Raw genomic sequence first — 18,604 nt, 5'->3', positions numbered from 1 at the left:
GGCATGCCTTACCCAGGACCGGCGGGTCTGAGGGGTGGGCTTCTAGTCCTTTGAGGGCGCTCCATCTGTGGGGGCCCAAGACAAGGCCAAGCACCACAAGTCAGTTTCTGTCGGGGTCACCGCGAGCGGGTCCCGCGACGAGCTGAGAGCCCTTGTCTTCACTGTCCAGGGTAAGTCATCCTCGCGATCGAGGTGGTGGCTGCCGCCCTCAAGAATGCAAAAGGGGCTGATCCGGTCCAGGTGTCCCAGACGGTGCCCAGAGTGGCCCTCCCTCCCATGTGGGAGGCTTCGGCCACACCGGTGTAGAAAATGCAGGAGAAGAGGATGCCAGCCCTGAGCCCGAGGCCATCCCCAGGATGAAAAAAGGGGCGGGGAAAGGGGGGTAGGGGCGGCTCGGAGGCCGCTGCTTCCATACTCCAGGGCTCAGATATTTCTTCTTCGGACGAAGAGGACCTGGTGTTCCGTTCACACCGTCCCAGAGGACGTGGGGAACGACGACGATGACGGCAGCAATGCTGAGGAGTACGGCGACAGCGGAAACCCTGAGGGGAATGACGACAGTGGGAATGCTGACGTGGGCGCTGGGCCCAGCAAGCCTATGCCCCCTCTGACAGCTTCCAGGGACGTATCGTTGGGCATCCTCTCAACTCGCCTCACGCTGGTGTTAGAGATTCCAAAGAGGATGCCAACGGCACCCCCGGTGCTGGCCCATGTGGCCCCAGGCATCCACCGGCGAAGAAGAGGAAGCACCACCCTACGCCGCCTCATCAACCACTGCACATGCCCTACGGACATGCCGACGACGTACACAGATGATGACGGCAGCATTTCCCCACCGCCCATGGCTTCTCCCCCGGATGAACTGGGATCATTCCACGCCATGGTCGCCCACGCATCTGAGCTCTTCCAACTGATGCCAGAAGAGACCAAGAAGGAAGGTTTCCTTTATCAACGCCGGGAGGCCATGAGGATGACCATTCTGGCGGTGCCCCTTCTGGACGATGTTTGGGATTAGGGCCTGGCGCTGATTAGGAACCCTGTCTCAGCCCCGGTGAAAAGAGACAGGGCGGAGAAGTAGTACCGGGTGCCCGAGTCTGCACTCAAGTACCTGCGGTCACAGCCCTCGCCAGACTCTGTGGTGTTGGCGGTGGCGAGGAAGAAATCCTCAAATCCCTCATCCTCTGTTCCTCCGGACAGCGAGTGGAAGAAGTTGGACGCTGTTGGTAGAAAGGTTATCTACTCCGCAGCGACGACAGTCAAGGCAGCGAATGTGCTTGCGATCCTGACAAGATATGACAGGGAGCTGTCGTATAAGATGGCCCGCTGCTGGAATTCCTCCCCGATGACAAATGGGTTGAGGCGCTAAATATCCTCCAAGAGGGCGAGGTAGCATCGGACCATGCCATCACCATGGCCCTGGACATCACAGACACAGGGTTCCGACAGATGGGGAACGGTGTATGCCTCCATCGTCGTTGCTTTTTGAAAGCCGCCAACTTTCGGCGGGAAGTTCAGACAAGGGTCCTGGACATGACTTTCAACAGTCAATCACTTTGGGAAAGTCATTGATTGATCGTTGCAGGCTATCAAGACTGACGCAGAGACGGCCCATGTCCTGGGCACGCTGCAGCAGTATCGTCCGTCCTTTAGAAGCCTCAGGAGGGATATCTGGCTGGTCGTCGAAAGGCTTCAGCGGGGCGGATCATTTTCTTACCGCCAGTCCTCTCATTCTCCAGCATGGGGTCTGGCATGGATTCACATGAATATTCCCCGTCGTGAGGCTGGGAATACTTGGTAAAAGAAAAATCAGTTTCAGTTTCGTCTTTCTCCTAATAACCAATCACTGGTCTCTGGGTCATACTGCCCCCAGCCAATGACTGCCCTCTACCTAAGCCCCTCCTCAGGCAGCCATCTTCAGATTTTTACTCCACATTCAAGTGTTGGGAGTCCTCGTGCTTAGCACTGGAGCTTTTACTAGGTATTGCATTGTTCAAAAGAGTTTACTCTTATTTTTCGGTCAAATTGAGCCTCAAGCTCCACTGATTCATCTTCCGATTAACGGGGACTCGTTTCGGAAATCTCTATGCCCCTCAAGGGCGAATTTTCATCGAATTTCACTTATTGGAGGATTCCAGAAGATCTTGGAGGCCTACCCCTTGTGGTCTTGGCCGAAGACAAAGGAGATTCAACGCCTCTGTTTAGGATCTGCCCAGGATGTTGACTACAGAACGTCTTTAAGGAGGATGGACACTCCCGGTGCCTCTACTGCCTGCACGCAGATAAATCGCATGATGAGGAGGCCTGTGCATTCTGCAAGAACATGTCCTCCCGGACCATGAAGGACAGTCACAAGCGACTCGCTGACTGGCTGGAGACGAAGAGCCCGGCGGCAGGTGAGCCCCGGCAACGTACTTGTCCCAAGAGGAAATCTGAGTGGTCTTCTATGACCTGTGAGGGCGCTCTGGCGACGGGGGCCTAACATAAGGCAAAGCACTGCGAATCCGCTGGCACCGGGAGCGCCGTTGGTACGGGCTCCTCGGCTGCCAGGCCGGGCGCAGCGTCGCCGATGCCATCAAGCACGATGAAAAGATAGTCGGACAACCCGGGTAAGCTTCTGGAGAAGGCCTGGTCGGTTCTGACAGAGAAAGCCAAGGGGGAGAGAGGCGGTGGCCCTCGCCCCACGGTAAAGGCCTCTGTTAGGGAGAATTCTCATTTCATGGCTAATTTCCCTTACCTAGTGAGTCCCTCGGCAGCTTTGCTGGATCTCTGGAGTTGTTTTTTTTCCTTCGGGTAAGAGTGTGAGCTTTTCACCACTATTACTTGTATTTTGCTATGTGTTTTCACCTGTTTAGCCCCCTTCTTTGTGTATGTCACACCGCACCTTCTGTGCAGTGGCACAGGGTTGTCGTTAGACTTCCCACCGACTCAATTTCTGAGGTGACTACTGTCCCCCAGAAAAGGGTAAAGTTACCATTAACTTTAATTAGTCAATCTACCACATATCCAGTACACCCCATCTTCCATGGAGTACTGGAAATGATTAATTCATATCCCTTTTTATCTGTATCTCCTAGAGCATTGTTTCGCTCTTTTAACATTTAGACATGGCTGGTGATAGTGGTATCTACCCTAAATTTCTACCGCGGTTATCTTGTATAACCGTTGTAACATTGTAGGCTATTGTGTTAGCCTAGAACTTAAACCCGCTTGACCAAATCCTTTTTCGTTTGGCTCCGGTGCGATTTATTCACCATTTCTTTTTTTTAAACTCCTTCTTGTTTTGTTTTGCGTGGCAAACCAGGTTTGCCTTCTTTGTTCGCTGTCTTTTGGCGGGCTTCTACCTAGAAGCCCTCCTCAAGGCGCCTGGGTGTCTAGGTGGGCTGAATGTGAGGGAGGGGTGTAGTCCCCCCCTGCACAGGGTATCCTAGGAAACCCAAGTCGCACTTTGTCACGATTGGTCAAGGTGGTTGCCCAGGCTCGACAACCCCCCTGCTGAGTGATTGACAGCCAGGCTGTGTGAATGGGGGTTTTGCGCATAAAAGGCAGGTCTCTTGGGCTAGAAGTCAGAGAGTCGCCACTGGAAATTCAAGGAACCAAAGAGAAGCAGAGAGAATGAGGGCTGCTGCAAATACCCCGTCCCGGTGAAGCCCTGCTGCAGTCCTGAGCTATCTTGCCTTCGACGACTCAGAGAAGATCCAGTCCAGAGTCTTCTTCCCTTGTGCTTGGTGGGGATAATCAGCTCATCTTCCACAGCTAGAGGATCCTCTTCCTTGGTCGAAATCGCTGCACACAGCTGTAGTGGTAAGGATAGCCACCTGAAGAGCCTCTCCTGTTTTTAAGGAGCGCACCTTTTATTCCTCGTCGCTGCTGCAGCTTCATCCCTGTGTGGTGCAGACCCCTTCAGACGTTCTCCTTCACAACGAAGCTCCAGGAATCGTGGGTCTGCGGGAAACCACTAGGAACAACTGCCAGGGCACCAGCTGCATCATTGGAACAAGGTACTGTGTTCTACTTGAGGAAACTGGGTGTATCCCTTTTCTTCATTTCCAAGGCTTGCCCTTGTCTTCCCTCCTTCTTATAACTTTTGCTTCCGAACATTGACAATATCGAAGTACTTTTGACTATGTTGAATCTCGAACTATCTGACTGTGTGATCCTCGGCAACTGGCCCCGGTGTCCTTCGACTCTCGCTCCGGCTCTTTGACTTTTGAACTCCTGTCTTGAAGTGTTTCTTGATTCTGCCTGCATAACCAAAATATTGCCTGTGATTTTTGCCTCCAATTCCCTCTGGGTATCTCAAGTGCTTAGTGTGTTTTTACCCCGGTAGCATTTCATGTCACGGATACGCGTTTAGTTAGTAGACCGAACTGTCAAAAAGTGATGGCAGTTGCATTCGCGGTAACGTTTTCAAAACACCGGTGCATTCAACACAGGGTACTTGCCTTGAGACTTACTGTACAAAGTTAATTGGTTAGTTGTAGTATATTTAACGTGTGGTTTTTATTTGAGTTTAATAGAAGTGTTGTGTTTATAACAAATGGTTTCAAAATAAATGTACTTATATTTTTTACCTGAAACCTTGAGTCAGGCTTGTACCAAAGGTAAAACTTGTATTGCCACCTGTAGTCTTAATTGTGTGTAGTGGTCCCTAAGGGCACTGCACGGAATTCTGCCTAACAGCCTCAGACGCGCCTACGGTCGTGAAGGCCTAGATTCACCAGACTAAGGCTTCGATTGATGGAGTGGCAGCGTCCCTGGCGAAGCCCGCTGAGGCGGCCCCAGTGGAGACGGCCCCCAATCCAAGAGTTTCCCTGCCCGGCCGGCCAGAGGGAATCGTTTTTCACGGCCATCGATAAGAACCCCGTGAAGCCGCTGGGCGAGAACAGGGGGGGGGGGGGCACGATAGTCCTACCGGACTCAGATATCTCTTCTGAGGACGAGCTTTTGGGCCTCAAGTCAGTTCTTGATGAGCAGTTCGTCGAAGTCAGATCCTACGGGAAGGACCCCGACGAGGCAGACGTGGACAGCGACGAGGGAGATGGTGAGGAACGGCAGATCGACATGGAGCCGGAGGACACTACACCACTGCCGACACTCCCGTCGCAACCGCTGCCTCCACTGACGGACAGGTCAGAGGACATCTTGCTAGCCTTGCACACGCTGTGCACAGAAATAAGGACAAGGATGCCTTTGCCTCCGGCGGACGATCCAGCGGTGCCTGGACCATCGGGGAGCCCTCCATCCAAGCGAAGGCGGATCCATCCACCCACGCCGTTCCATCCTTCACCTCCATCCTCTCCACCGAGGGACGAGACAGAGATGGGGACCGACGATGGAGGCGACGACGGAACTGATCTCCCGTTGCCCCCACCCCGGGCTTCTCCCCCAAACTAAATTGGCTCCTTTCATGCCATGATCGCTAGGGCCTCAGAGCTTTTTCAGCTATGCCCCGAAGAGCAGAAGAAGGAGGGATTCCTTTATCAGCGACGAGAGGCCAAAAGGAAGACTGCTCTCGGTCCCGCTGTTGGACGACATCTGGGACAAAGGGCTGGGCCTTCTGAAGAACCCAGCCTAGGCCCCGGCAAAGAGAGACCGGTATGAGAAGAAGTACCAGGTTCCAGACTCTGCACCTATGTGCCTCAGGGCACAGCTGTCCCCGGACTCGGTGGTCTGCGTGGCGGCCAAGAAGAAATCTGCTGGGGCGACGGCATCGACCTCCCACTTTTCCCGCCGGACGGCGAGGGGAAGAAGCTGGACATCATGGGACGCCGGGTCATCTTGGTGGCGACAATGACCATTAAGGCGACCAACGCTCTCGCTATCCTGGCTCGCTACGATAGGGAGCTGTGGTTTAAAATCACCCCCCTTCTGGACTTCTTCCCGGATGACAAGAGGGAGGAAGCCCTTGAGATCTTGCAAGAAGGCGAGTTGGCGTCGGACCACGCTATCGCAGTGGCCACAGACATCGCCGACACTGGCTTCTGCCAGATGGGCAACAGCGTTTGCCTTCGCCGGCGTGGCTGGCTCAGGGCCACCGATTTCCGTCACGACGTACAGTTGAGGGTACTGGACATGCCCTTTGATGGGAACAACTTGTTCGGCAAGGCCGTGGACGAATCACTGCAGGCCATCAAGGCAGACACTGAGACGGCCCGTGCCTTGGGCATGCTCCATCAACGACGGCCGTCCTTTCGGCCCTCCTGAGGCAAGTCACAAGTTACCTCCAAAGGATTTGGTGGCAGCTCTTCTTCTTACTGTCCCCCTGCTGATACCGGGCACCTTCTTTTGGCGCCTGCGAGGATTGATCCTCGATCTACTGTGGGCTGGCAAACCGGCTAGAGTAGCCTATACAACACTTGTACAGCCAAAGACTAGAGGGGGCTTAGCTTGACCTGATCTTGAACGTTAATATTGGGCTACGCAGGTACAATTCCTGGGACATTGCTACGCTACACACTTTATTTAGCCGCATGTTCAGGTGTAACGAGCCCTGATGGTGCCAAGCTTGCTGCGTGCAGTGCTCATTGGAGAACTGTGTCCCACCGGACACGCTGAATGTGCTACTGATCACATATGTGATATGGAGGAAAATGGCCGAAAGAGGCAACTTCTCCAACCTATACTCACCTCTCCTACCAGCAAAACACCCCCTGGCTAGCCATATCGAGTGAGCGAGTATATTTGCAATGGGCAGACAAGCTAGGGATCGAGACCCTGGAGGACCTGTTTGTATATGGGGTGTTCCTCACGGCCCAACAAGCAAGAGAGAGGGGAGCTGTCTCCGCCCTTGATATTTTCCTGTATGTTCGACTCCGCCACACTCTCAAGACCTTTTTCCCCTCATTTCCAGTGCAACCAGTGCAACCACTGGGATGGCATTTATTACACGGTGTGATACAGTCACAAGGAGAGGGCTGGTTGATTTCAATGATCTATGGAGACCTGATGAGGGATGAGTCGGGGGGGGGGGGGATAGAGATTCCGTAAAGGAGGTGGGAAGTAGCCCGGGGGAATCCATTGAGGGGGAGAACTGGACCTACTTACTGAGAGAGACCCAGAAGGTTTCTCTTAATTCCAGGTATAAACTTATCCATTTTAACTTTGTACATCCGGTGTATCATACCCCAGCCAGGCTACACAACACTCCGGATGAATGTGTTAGATGTGGCTACGCTCCAGCGGGTTTCCTCCATCTGGCGTGGGAGTGCCAGAGGGTTTGTCAGTTCTGGTCGGAAGTGCTGCCCAAGATTATCAGGGAACCACTAGTAATCAATCCACTTGTAGCACTGCTCGGATGCACGAAGTCCCTACAACCCACAGCAAGGCGTCTAGCGGGTCTACTCTTAGTGCTAGCGCGCAGAAGAATGGCCATGGCTTGGGGGAAAAGGATGCCCCCCCCCCTTTTGCTCAATTATGGCTTCAAGACGTTGCTTACTGCCATGATAAGGAAACTGCGTTCATCAGGACCCCTCCCCTGCATCCGCGCCCCCCAAATGTCTGGGCTCCTTATGTTCAATACCTAATCACCATTGCAGAATGATAAAAAGCCACAACATTGACAGCATTATCCTGCACACGATATGCTAGAGACTGTGATGTATATGGATTGTTTGGAGTTGCCTACATCTTGTACTCTATATGCTAGAGACTGTGATGCAAAAGCACATTTTAGGACTGTTTACTCCTTGTGACGGAGGGGTTTTTGGGGGTGGGAGGGGATCGGACTCATGTTGGGTTGTTTGTAGATGTTAACAAATGTAAAATATAAAGTATTAAAAAAACAACAAAAAAGAATCCGCCTCCTCCGCTTAGACCCAGGACAAGACTGGCACTGGAAGGAGAGATGGAGGAAACAGTGTATGGTCTATCCAGTCAACTGGCATTCAACTATACAGCCCCACAGCATGACCTGAGACATCAAGTTCAGGCGTTGCACTAGACCACCCAGGTCATGCAGCTGCAGAGGCTACCGTTCAAGACATCGCCTTTGGTGATATCCATGCCACCAATGCACGGAAGAAGCTCTGCACTGAGTCATCCAGTCTGAATTTAAGATGTTGTAATCATGGTTTTATTGATAATGGATTATTATATTTTTAATTGATTCTTCAGATGATCTTGATTTTTCTTTTTTGGCATCATTATTTCTATTGAGTGTTCAGTCATTTGAGGTTATGTGAATTGTTCAGTTATGCAAGTGAGCACATGTTTTTCTATTCATATTCTTCCTCTGGGCTCTTGAAGTTCTCAAATTGGTGCTCCACCTGTAGTTATTGCATTGTTATTCTATTAAATAAAAATGTTATCGATGGTTCCAGTTGTTTTCTCTCAATATGTCATCTTCAAAAATTGTTTTGGTAGTGGTTATTAGATGTCCATTTAACCTTCATTACAAGAGTAGGAAGAGTTGGAGTGCAGTAGCAAAGAGAGATGAGCAGCACATATCACTTTATTGCTATGGAGATATCCCTTCGACATATAGTATATTATGGTGGGGTTTGAAAGGGTCTCGCCTTTTAAAAATGTTTCAAAAATAGAAAGATTTTCTTTACTGTATGATTGCAGTCTTGAAATGGCCTTTGGTAAGGTTTATTTCTAAGTGTTTGCACATAAAAGGTTCTACATGACTCAACAGGTACAAGATACTTTTGAAATGGAAACTCCATCTGGATGATCTGCAAGCGACTGCAGACGGTACTCCTCCCATTATTTGTGTTATCAGATGCATATGTGGGAATGTCATATAAGCATCTTTTATTGGACTTTTTTTCTGAATGGTTGTTCTTTGGTGAGACTTTTACTCTAATCCTCCCTTCTTGGCACCTTTGTTTCGGCCATCCATGTTCATAATGTACAAACAATATTTTCTTTCGCTCTCTAAACCAATTCTTGTAAATGTGAGAGCTTTGCTGTCAGAATCTTATTTATTAAAGATTGCCAGCACATACACCAGTGCTGTATATGGAGGAGGAAAGAGATTGGCATTTGGGGAGTGAAAACTCCCTATTAGCATCCAGGGAAGTGAAGCTGACTAATCAAGAGACACAGAATGAATGCAGGCTAAATCTGCTGGCATACGGCTGTGTTATATTATCCCTCCTGCGCCACTTGCCACATTTGCATCACACACCTTGCAGCTACCCCTGTTCACTCGCCTGTTCACCGGTGGCATCCTCTGCTTCCCTGCCGTGTCTATAGGTGGTAGAAACAGAAAATGTTCAATCCTTCTCCTACTTCTGTCGCAGGTCATCTTGTTAGTTTTTATTCAAGAAAAACGGGCATGTGTGGTATACATGGAACCCGTTTCCTTGAGGTGGTGGAGGGAATCAATTGGCACCTATGACAAATTGTGGGATTCAGTTACCCCCCACAGCCCAACCCCATCCCCGGGGACAAGGACTCCCGTTCCGATGAGGAACTCCCTTTCCATCTCGCTCAGAAGTCTGATAAGACCATATCAGTTGACAAAAAACAGAATCCTCTTACATCTGCCATTGTGATATCTGTGCAGAAGATAAGTACTTGCCTAATACTGAGATGGGTAAAATCCCAGGAGTGATAAAGAATAAGTGCCTGTTAGGTACTGGGAAGAAGAAACTCAAAGGAGTTATAACGAGTATAACTCCCGACAGAAATAATTCTGCCACTGAAAACTGGGGAAGCCCCAGAGCAGCATCATAAAAATGAGCGGAGCAACAAAAAAAAGCGACAGAGCGACCCGGGAGTTTCGAACCAGAGGCACAAGGGAAGCTGGTGACCCAGAGAGAGTGCTAGTTTCCACGCAAACAAGCCGCTGGAAGGAGGAAGTGCCTGAGTTGCACTATTCACAGGGCAGACCTGGCGGAGTTTGCCAGTTGGTTAATAGACCCATGAGGGATGCTAAAAAAAAAAAAAGCTGAAGAGAAGCCATGGCTGGGAAGTGCCTGAGCTACAGCAAGTAACCGTGAGAGCCTACCTACCCGAGGGAGGTTTCAGGAGGGAACTGCAAGAGAGAAGTGGTGGTTGGGAAGGAAAAGGAGTGGATAACCCTTCCAATGCCGAAACCACACGCAGAGGACCGAAACGTGTCGGAAGAAGAGGGAGCAAGCACGACAGCCATCCTGGCGAATCACGGAGAGACTCCGAAGGAGAGTGCCGACCCATTGACCAGCCCCATTCCATTGCATGTAATGGGGGGAGCGCGAAACCCGAGCAACAAGGCACACATAACGAGTGGTACAATCTTATTCGTCATAGTGAGAAAAATGTATATAACAATTGGAGTCAGCCTACGCGTCCCACTGTATGGTTGTATCCTAAGAAGAATGAGAATCATTCAGGGACTGAGCCTAGTTGTCCCAGTGAATGGTTAAATCTTATAAAGTGAAAATTATTCAGGGACTACTCATCCCAGTGAATTGAAAAATCACAAAAGGAGTGAGACTGGTCGCTGTGTACATCACACAGATCCCAGTGAGGATAAAAGAAAGCAGCAGTTTGTAATAAGTGATAAAAGAGAAGGTGCACACCTGGTGAAACTGCTGTCAGAAAAAAAGAAACTGTCAACTACAATTGAGAGGAACAGAGTAAAAGAATATTCAGGTGCCAATCACCTAGAGAGAGGAAATTGAGAAGCAGAGGAGAAATAAGCAAAGGGATGAGAACAAGTCAACTGAATAAATTGGTGCAAGAAAAAGCTATTTGAAGATCCTGTACTGTGAAGTATTTGCTGGAAAGCAATCCGAGGAGATGGGAGTCATTCTCCTGGTCTTTAGTTATTTAGGATAAGTGACAGGGTTAGTGAACATTAGTTTTGGACATAGAACAGACTTTTACTTTGGACTTCAGAACGGATAACGAGCACCCAAGTTTAGTTGCGTTAGGCAGGGAAATCCTTAGAGTAGGGAAAGCCAGGCATTTTCTTATTTACAAAAAACAGCTCTTGAAATGGCAAATCCTGGTCTGTCCTCTGACCTACCACACACTCAAGTGTACTAATAGTCATAGTGCCCTTCCAGGTAGGTTGTCCTGTCTAGAAACAACCCGCCACCCTTTTACCTTGGGACACCGGCCCGTTACCAGGTGCATGAGCCTTCCTGGAACAGACTTATTGCTGTAGTATTCTGAATAAAGCTTGCCAGTCGACCAAAATTCCATACAGTATTCACAAATGTGTAGTTCTTGAGTGATGATTAATATATTTTCAAATGGGATGGCTTCCTGGCTTAATGACTGTGACAATGTCTAAACGCAAAGTTGTGTTTGCACCTCATAGGCCAAATATTAATAATGTGTAAGAGAAGCCTCCTACTGGGTGAAACAGCTTTCAGGCACAATTGCTGCCTACGTCTGGCATCTCTGAAAGAATAATTTGTGTCATTCTTTAATTTTGTAAATTTCAGCGTATGTTTCAAATACGATGATTGTTCTGATGTTTCTTTAATCAGATTGGTCTAAAAAAGTTGAAGAAATATGAAAAGGAATACCATACCATGAGGGAGCAGCAAGCTGAACAGGAGGATCCAGTAGAAAGGTTTGAGGTATGTTTCTTGATGTAATTAAAAGTGAAGCAAAGCTGAAATGTAAAGCTTTTATGCTTTTCTCAAACATAATGCCTGCTTTTCTCATTCGATTTTTTGAGTTTCAAAGTACAGAAAATGGCACACACGAGCCACAGCCAGTGGAGGATATACTATTACTGCATTGAAGCCCTATTTGTTCTAACTAAATAATTTAACTTCCTGTAACACAACGTCACCCACAGTGCAGCTATATGCACTAAAGAATGGGGTTTAGTAGAAAAGATTGTTTTTTTTCAGTTCGTTATTTACAAGCTGAAAGTACATTGTTTAATTAGTGACACATTTCTTATGGGCACAAACTTCCTTGCTAACTTCATATTCTTTAAATTATCTCCTGCTGTAAATAGGGACTCGAGAAATGCTACTCGACTAAGTCAGTAGGTCTCATGTTATTCTCCAGCTCCACTGGTGCATCAAGAACTAGTGAATATGTACTGTGATGAATCTGATGGTGTCATCACTCCTTTCCCAGCGGTAACCTCTCCCCATGTGGCAAGGGAATGGCGCCGCTACTTGATCCTGATCCTGGGGGTGGCTATATATATAAGGGAGGATCAATAGGGGGAGGCAACCATCAGTGAGTGACACAACATCATCATATTAGACATGGTATCCCCTCTTCCTTCTAGGGATACCCTCCTCCATTCCCCATGTCTTAATGGCATATTGTCATGTCTCCCTTTAACCCCCCCTCCCCCCTTAAAATCTACTGAGAATACCTTCCCATACTCTCTATACAAGTCATCAAGAACTGACTGATCTTTTCCTGGATGTAAAAGTATCGTAATGAGGAAGCTGAGCAGAGTAATGAAGATCAACAGAGGACAGAAGCACAAGCTGGACTCTAGTGGTTGCAAGCACATACTTGATGCCGGGACATTTCAACTGCAGAGACAGCTTACGGAAGGGAGACTCTGGCTGGGAGAATCTCATCCTCTCGGTAGTGACCGAGAGAACCCTGTGCTGTCGAAACATCCATGGAGCCAACTGGCTCATGGAGGAGGCTGAGGGAAGCAGACTGCAGGGAGAGAAGGGAAGACTGCTTAGCATACGCAGGCACAGAGAAGCAGCCTCCATGCAGCTGGAGCACTGAGGAACCCAGAGCAGGCACGTGGGAGCCGCGAGGAACGTGGAGGCCGCAAAGCAAAGGCGGCAAACCTGGGAAGAAGGAACTGGACGCCGAAGAGCCACTGCATGCTTAGTTACCGCAGGAGAACCGACACGCCACAGAGTCCACTTGGAGGAAGCTGGGACACCGGAGCTTGTTGGAAGCCCTAGAGAAGGCAAATCAAAATAAATGAAGTTTGAGTGAGAATGGGAGAGTCAATGTTTCCTAAAGGAATATAACGGGATGAATGCAAAACATTCTCAAGTTTGCAAGTGTGCCCAGTGAAACATATGAGAAGGTCCTGCCAGGAGAATATGCCAGGCAGATACAAGTTACAAGAATATTGAGTGAAGTACATGAAAAAGACCTGGCAGGAGAGTACATCAGGCAGATTCAAGTTAGACGAAGTGTAAAGCAAATTACATGAGGGAGTCCTGATAAGGATACATCGGGTATAGCCAAAGACTATTGAAAACATACTAAAAAGGAGACGAAACCTGGCAGTAGAGTATGCCATATATCCTACCAAAATTAAGACTAACAGCCAAGTTGTTTTACATACAAGGTGTTTTGCTGACAAAAAGAAACCCAAGGAAAGTTCACTTTTCTTTTGGAAAATCTGTACACTTTTCAAAGCCAAAGATATTTCCCTTTCCACCTTAGAGTTAGTTTATAGAGTGTGAGGGCCAGGATAGTACTTTGGGCACAGGACGTTTTGCCTTGGACGTCTTGACATTGGACAGACCCTTAGTTTTGTTTTAGACAGGGAAACACCTCCTTGAATAGGGATAGTGAGGCATTGTTCGACCCCTTATTGTTTCAATAAAAGTTTGTGGCCAAATGTTTGCGTTCTCTGTGTCTGCATCTCATTCCTGGCTCCTCACTGTAAAGGCAAGTCCCTTTTGTATCAATAAAAATCAATCCAAAGAGCAAAAAAACAGTGATGCACGAGATATGAGAAAAACACATTTAATATAACTGCCAAGGCAGGGAAACATCTAACACACATTCAGATTCGATTAGTGAAAATGGCTGGTTATAAAGCAGTTACGGAAGGGAAAAGACAAGAAATGTTTCAAACTTCTTCACTGTTCATTGGCTGGTGTCATCAACAATTTAGGTGCTTGCATACATTTTCTAACTTTATTGGCCTATTCTAATCATGTGATGAAGGTGAGGTGCTTGCTAGTTAGCTCATGTGCAGTGAGAACATTTCCATTCTTACATGTTTTTTCTTTGGCCAGTATGTTTTGAAACATGTATCAGTCAGAATTAATTTACTTTTGGTTGGCCCAGGAGTAGATGTGGAGTGAGCGATGTAGGGGAGGCATGGTATCACAAACAGAGATTGACACAAAAGAAATACGTTTTCAAAACCTTTATTTTGTGGGGTTGGAAAACTCCTAACTTGCCCTAATACTAAGATTGGAGTAGTCTCTACCATCAAAATAAAGAAAACCCAGTCCTAGTCAGTCTTTTAGTCGAAATTAAGATGCCCTATACTAAAAAACCCAATGCGTATGCTTACACTTATAGAATAACTGTGAAAAGGGATATGTATGTAAAAAGGAAAAATAGTGTTAAAAAAAATAGCTGAGCAACTTCTATTCCCCACGTTTACATATCACTGGGTAAGGGGGCACACTCTGGCTGGGTTGACACGCTTTGGCTCTGGTTGCAAGGGTACAGTTATTAATGTGGATCAAGGCTTACTTAGCCTTCCAAATGAATGTTCCTTGTTCTACAGCTCAAACACAACTCGGTTTCTTCTGGTTTCACAGTTCAACAAAGTTCCCTATATCAAGGTTCACATTACAATTATGGTAGCTCTCCCTCTGTTGTGCTGAGACCTCTCAACCTACATTCTTTATACTTTCTTTCCTGACGTAGACTTTCCAATGTGAGAAACTTTGTCAAATACCTCTGTAGGACCACTTCGACTTTCATTCCCTTTTTACTTTTAGCTCCTCTCCCAATGCCTCTTGGTACCTGTAGTTTCAAGCATAAAAGTTCTATTCAATCTAGTACTCATTTAGTTTCTCGTCATCAGGATCACTTCTGCAATTTGCGTTAAAAAGTACATTCACCACCACCATGTTCTACATCAGGAAGCAGGGGAGTACTCATCCCTGGCATTCTCCAAGGAGGCCCAGGACTTATGGCACTGGGCCGTCGGACAGGGGATGTTCCTCGTCCATCTTCACCTAGCAGGAGTCGAGAACACCTTTGCAGACTCCCTCAGCCGAGAACTCCGCTCCTGCCACGAGTCGGAGCTTCGGCAGGATCAGGTGGGACCGCCTGTTTGCCAAATGTGACATACCCGAGATCGATCTGTTTGCGATGGCGGCAAACTCCAAATGCCAGAAGTTCGGCAGCAGGTTCTACCAGCCTAGGAGTTTGGGGGAACGCTTTCTCCTTCCCGTGGGAAGGACTGTTTCCATATGCGTTCCCTCCATTGCCTCTCCTGCTATGAGTCATCAACGCACTCAGATGTGTCAATGCAAGGTGATGCAAGGTCAGGGCGTAGTGGACATTAAAGTGCTACCGCCATAAGTGGAAGCGTTTTGCTACGTGGTGCAGGTTGTTGGGGAGAATTCTCATTTATGGCTAATTTCCCATACCTGGTGAGTCCCTCAGCAGCTTTGCTGCAATTCTGGGGTTTATTTTTTCCACCTGCTAAGAGTGTGAGCCTTTTTCCCCACTCTTACAGTGTATTTTTTGTATATGTTGTACTTTTTGTACTCATGGGCTATGGAGTGTCACCAACTCCCTAGGCATCATCTTTTTACTTGTGTGTCGCACAGCACCTTTAGTGCAGTGACACAGGGATGTGTTTTAGACTTCCCTTATGAACTCCATTTCTGGGGATGACTACTGTCCCCCAGAAACATCTAAAGTCCCCATTGGCTTTACTAGTCCTTTTTGTAAATACAGATCTAGTACAAACCATCTTACAATGGAGTACTGGAGGGGAATATCTTTCCCCTGTCCTTCTGTAACTCAAAGGGCACTTTGTGTCCCCCTTCCCGACTCGACATGGCTGGTGGCAGTGGTAACTATCATTTTTACACAGATTCCTGTGTTAGTGTTTTGGCTGTGGTGACAGACGTGAACATAAAACCTGCTACCCCACATCGTTTTATCGTGGGTCCTAGCGTGGTTTTTCACCATTTCGTGGTTGGAAAGGTCTTTCTTGTTGTTAGCTTTTTGCGCCAAACCAGGCTTGGTTTCCTTGTTCGCCGTCCTTTGGCATCTGGGTGTCTAGGTGGGCTGAATGTGAGGGAGGAGTTTAGTAACCCCCTGCACAGGGTCTCCTTGGAGACCCAAGTTGCACTTTGTGTCGATTGGCTGAGTTGGTTGTCCGGGCTGGACAACCCCCCTGCTGTGTGATTGACAGTCATGCTGTGTGAATGGGGATTTTGGCATAAAAGGCAGGACTCTTGGGCTGGAAGTCAGTCGCCACTGGAACTACAAGAACCGGAAAAGAAGACGGCTGCTGCAACTCCTGGATCTCGGTGAAGCCCTGCTGCAGTCCTGAGCTATCTACCCTTCAACGACAGAGAAGATCCAGTCCGGAGTCTTCTCCCCTTGAGCCTGGTGGGATCAACCAGCTCACCTTCTAAAGCCAGAGAATCCTCTTCTGGGTTGAAATCGCTGTACTGAGCTGTAGTGGTCCGGTTAGCCATCACAAGAGCCCTCTCCTGTTTTTAAGGAGCGCACCTTTTATCCATCGTTGCTTTGCTGCTGCTGGCTTCATCCCTGGGTAGTGCAGGTCGCTCCAGACATCGTCCTCCTTGTCCCCACGACTGAAGCTTCCGAACCGTGAGTCTGCAGGAACAACTGCCGTAGCACCAGCTTTCTTCATCCGAATAAGGTACTGTGTCCATTTGGTCGTTCTCTCAATCCGACCTTGAGGAATCGGGGTGAACCCTTTTCCTTTCCGAAGGCTTGTCCTTTCTTCTTTCCGTCTTATAACTTTTGCTTCCCTTTGACAATATCCAGTACTCCTGGCAGTCTTTAATCTTACTATTCTAACCGTGTGATCCTCGACAACAGAGCCCCTGCCCCATTTGACACTGGCACAGGCCTATTGACTTTCATCTGCCTCTTAGAAAACGTCTTCTGATTCTATTGCCTTGACAAAAGTATTGCCTATGATTTTTATCCACTATTCCCTTGTTTTAATTCTATGTGCTAAGTGTGTTTGACTTCGGGTGTATTTCTTCTCGCGGGTGCGCTTTATTTTCGTAAGACCGAACTGTCATTACTGTCAAAAAGTGATTGCGTATTAACCCACGGTACCGTCTGTTTTTCGAAACACCGGTCTGTCAAATCCTAGTGTGGTTCTATTTAATATAAGTGAAGTGTTTTACGAACAGATGGTTTAAAAATAAATGTACTTATATTTTTTTAACCAGAAGCCTTGAGTCGGTGTTTGCTTGAGTCACAGTAATTGGAGTCCTTTGTGTAATCCCTATTACTGCTCATTTGCTCTTGAGAGAAGTCTGGCTGCTCAGCCATCGCTACCACTTTACTGTGTAGTACAGGCTTGTACCAAAGGTGAAATTGTACTATCACTTATTCACTTATAGTCTTTTTTTTTTTTAAATATATTTTTATTTTGTTTTAAGTGAAAACAGTATAAACAAACTTGTGACATTATATACAGTAAGACAATAAACACTTAACAAAACACAACACTACACTCCCCCTCTCCCCCCCCCAAGAGCTCATCCACAGGGTAGTTCTGTATCGACCTGGTGTGGCCGGGTGACTTCCTCCTCCGATGCAGTAGGTTCTCCTCGTACCCCAAACAGACCAGTGACCAATGACCTCCAGGCTACTAGGTTGCCCACATCCTCCTCCCCGCATTTACTGCATGCCTCTTGCCAGACCATGGTTTCGGCTTCCGCCCATTTCTGGAGATCCCTCCACCACATCTCTATCCTAGGTTTGTAGCATTGCTTCCAGTTCATAGCTATCCTCCTCTTAGCGAGTATATACGCTAGGTCTCTCAGTTTCCCCAGGTGTCTGGTGTTCTTCGGTCTGGGGAACCCCCCTAGAAGGCAAGCCCAGGTCGTGTCAATGCTTATCGGGACCCCTTTGTCAGCCAACTTCTGTGACACTTCTCTCCAGAAGACTTCGATTACTGGGCAGGACCAGAACATATGCGTCATGTCCGCGTCCTCCTCGTTACATTTCGGGCATGCCTGCCTGCCCGAGTTCGCAAACTTAGCTATTCTCTTGGGGGTCATATACGCTCTGTGTGTGATGTATAGTTGGATTTGCTGTAATCTAGCATTTCTGGACACTTTTTTATGATATCCCAGAGCCCGTTCCCACATCCCATCAGTCATCTGAACCCCCACCTCCATTTCCCATTCTAGTCTCAAGTCTGTCAAGTCCTTCCCCACTCGGGACATCACCACCTCATACAATCTGGAGATCTCGTGTCCGCCTTCTGATATGTCATATATTGTATCAATCAGGGCGTCCGGATCCTCCGCTAACACTGTCTCAGGCCAAGATTTTCGGATAATCCGTACCAACCTGAGGTATGTAACGTATTGGCCCCCATGTAACCCAGACTCTTCTTCTAGGTCTGCAAAATCCTTGATGGCCCCATCTTGCCATATATCTCCTAACGTGGCCAACCCAACCGATTCCCAGTACATTCTAATCGTTTTTCTAAGTTGACCATCCCCCGCAGTCAAGGCAACCAGTGGCACCTGCGGCGAACACGGATCCGGGCTTTCCAGTAGCTGGCATGCTCTACGCCACATTTTCCACCCAAGTAAAAGCATACCAGGGCGAAGATTTAAGTCTTGTCTAGGGACCCAGATGATCTCCTTCAAATAAAACGGGGTGCAATCTGTCCCAACCAACCTGGACTCGGGAGATTCCTCATCAGAGAGCCACTGTGTAACATATTGCA

General features: G+C 48.1%; 1 protein-coding gene across 5 annotated transcripts in view; it reads left to right on the top strand.

Annotated features, from left to right (window-relative positions):
• Positions 1 to 18,604, top strand: part of RABGAP1 (RAB GTPase activating protein 1) — a 3,038,993-nt gene that overhangs the window by 2,452,648 nt on the left and 567,741 nt on the right. For all 5 annotated transcript variants that reach the window (XM_069609645.1, XM_069609642.1, XM_069609641.1 and 2 more), the window contains one exon: positions 11,427 to 11,519. In XM_069609645.1, coding sequence (XP_069465746.1) covers positions 11,427 to 11,519 — 93 coding nt within the window. The remainder of the gene's footprint in view (positions 1 to 11,426; positions 11,520 to 18,604) is intronic.

Source organism: Ambystoma mexicanum, chromosome 8 (assembly GCF_040938575.1).
Source record: "Ambystoma mexicanum isolate Mex_15411 chromosome 8, UKY_AmexF1_1, whole genome shotgun sequence".
NCBI classification, from domain to species: domain Eukaryota; kingdom Metazoa; phylum Chordata; class Amphibia; order Caudata; family Ambystomatidae; genus Ambystoma; species Ambystoma mexicanum.
Note: the sequence above shows the minus strand (reverse complement) of the source record. Positions and strands in the feature narration are given on the sequence as shown.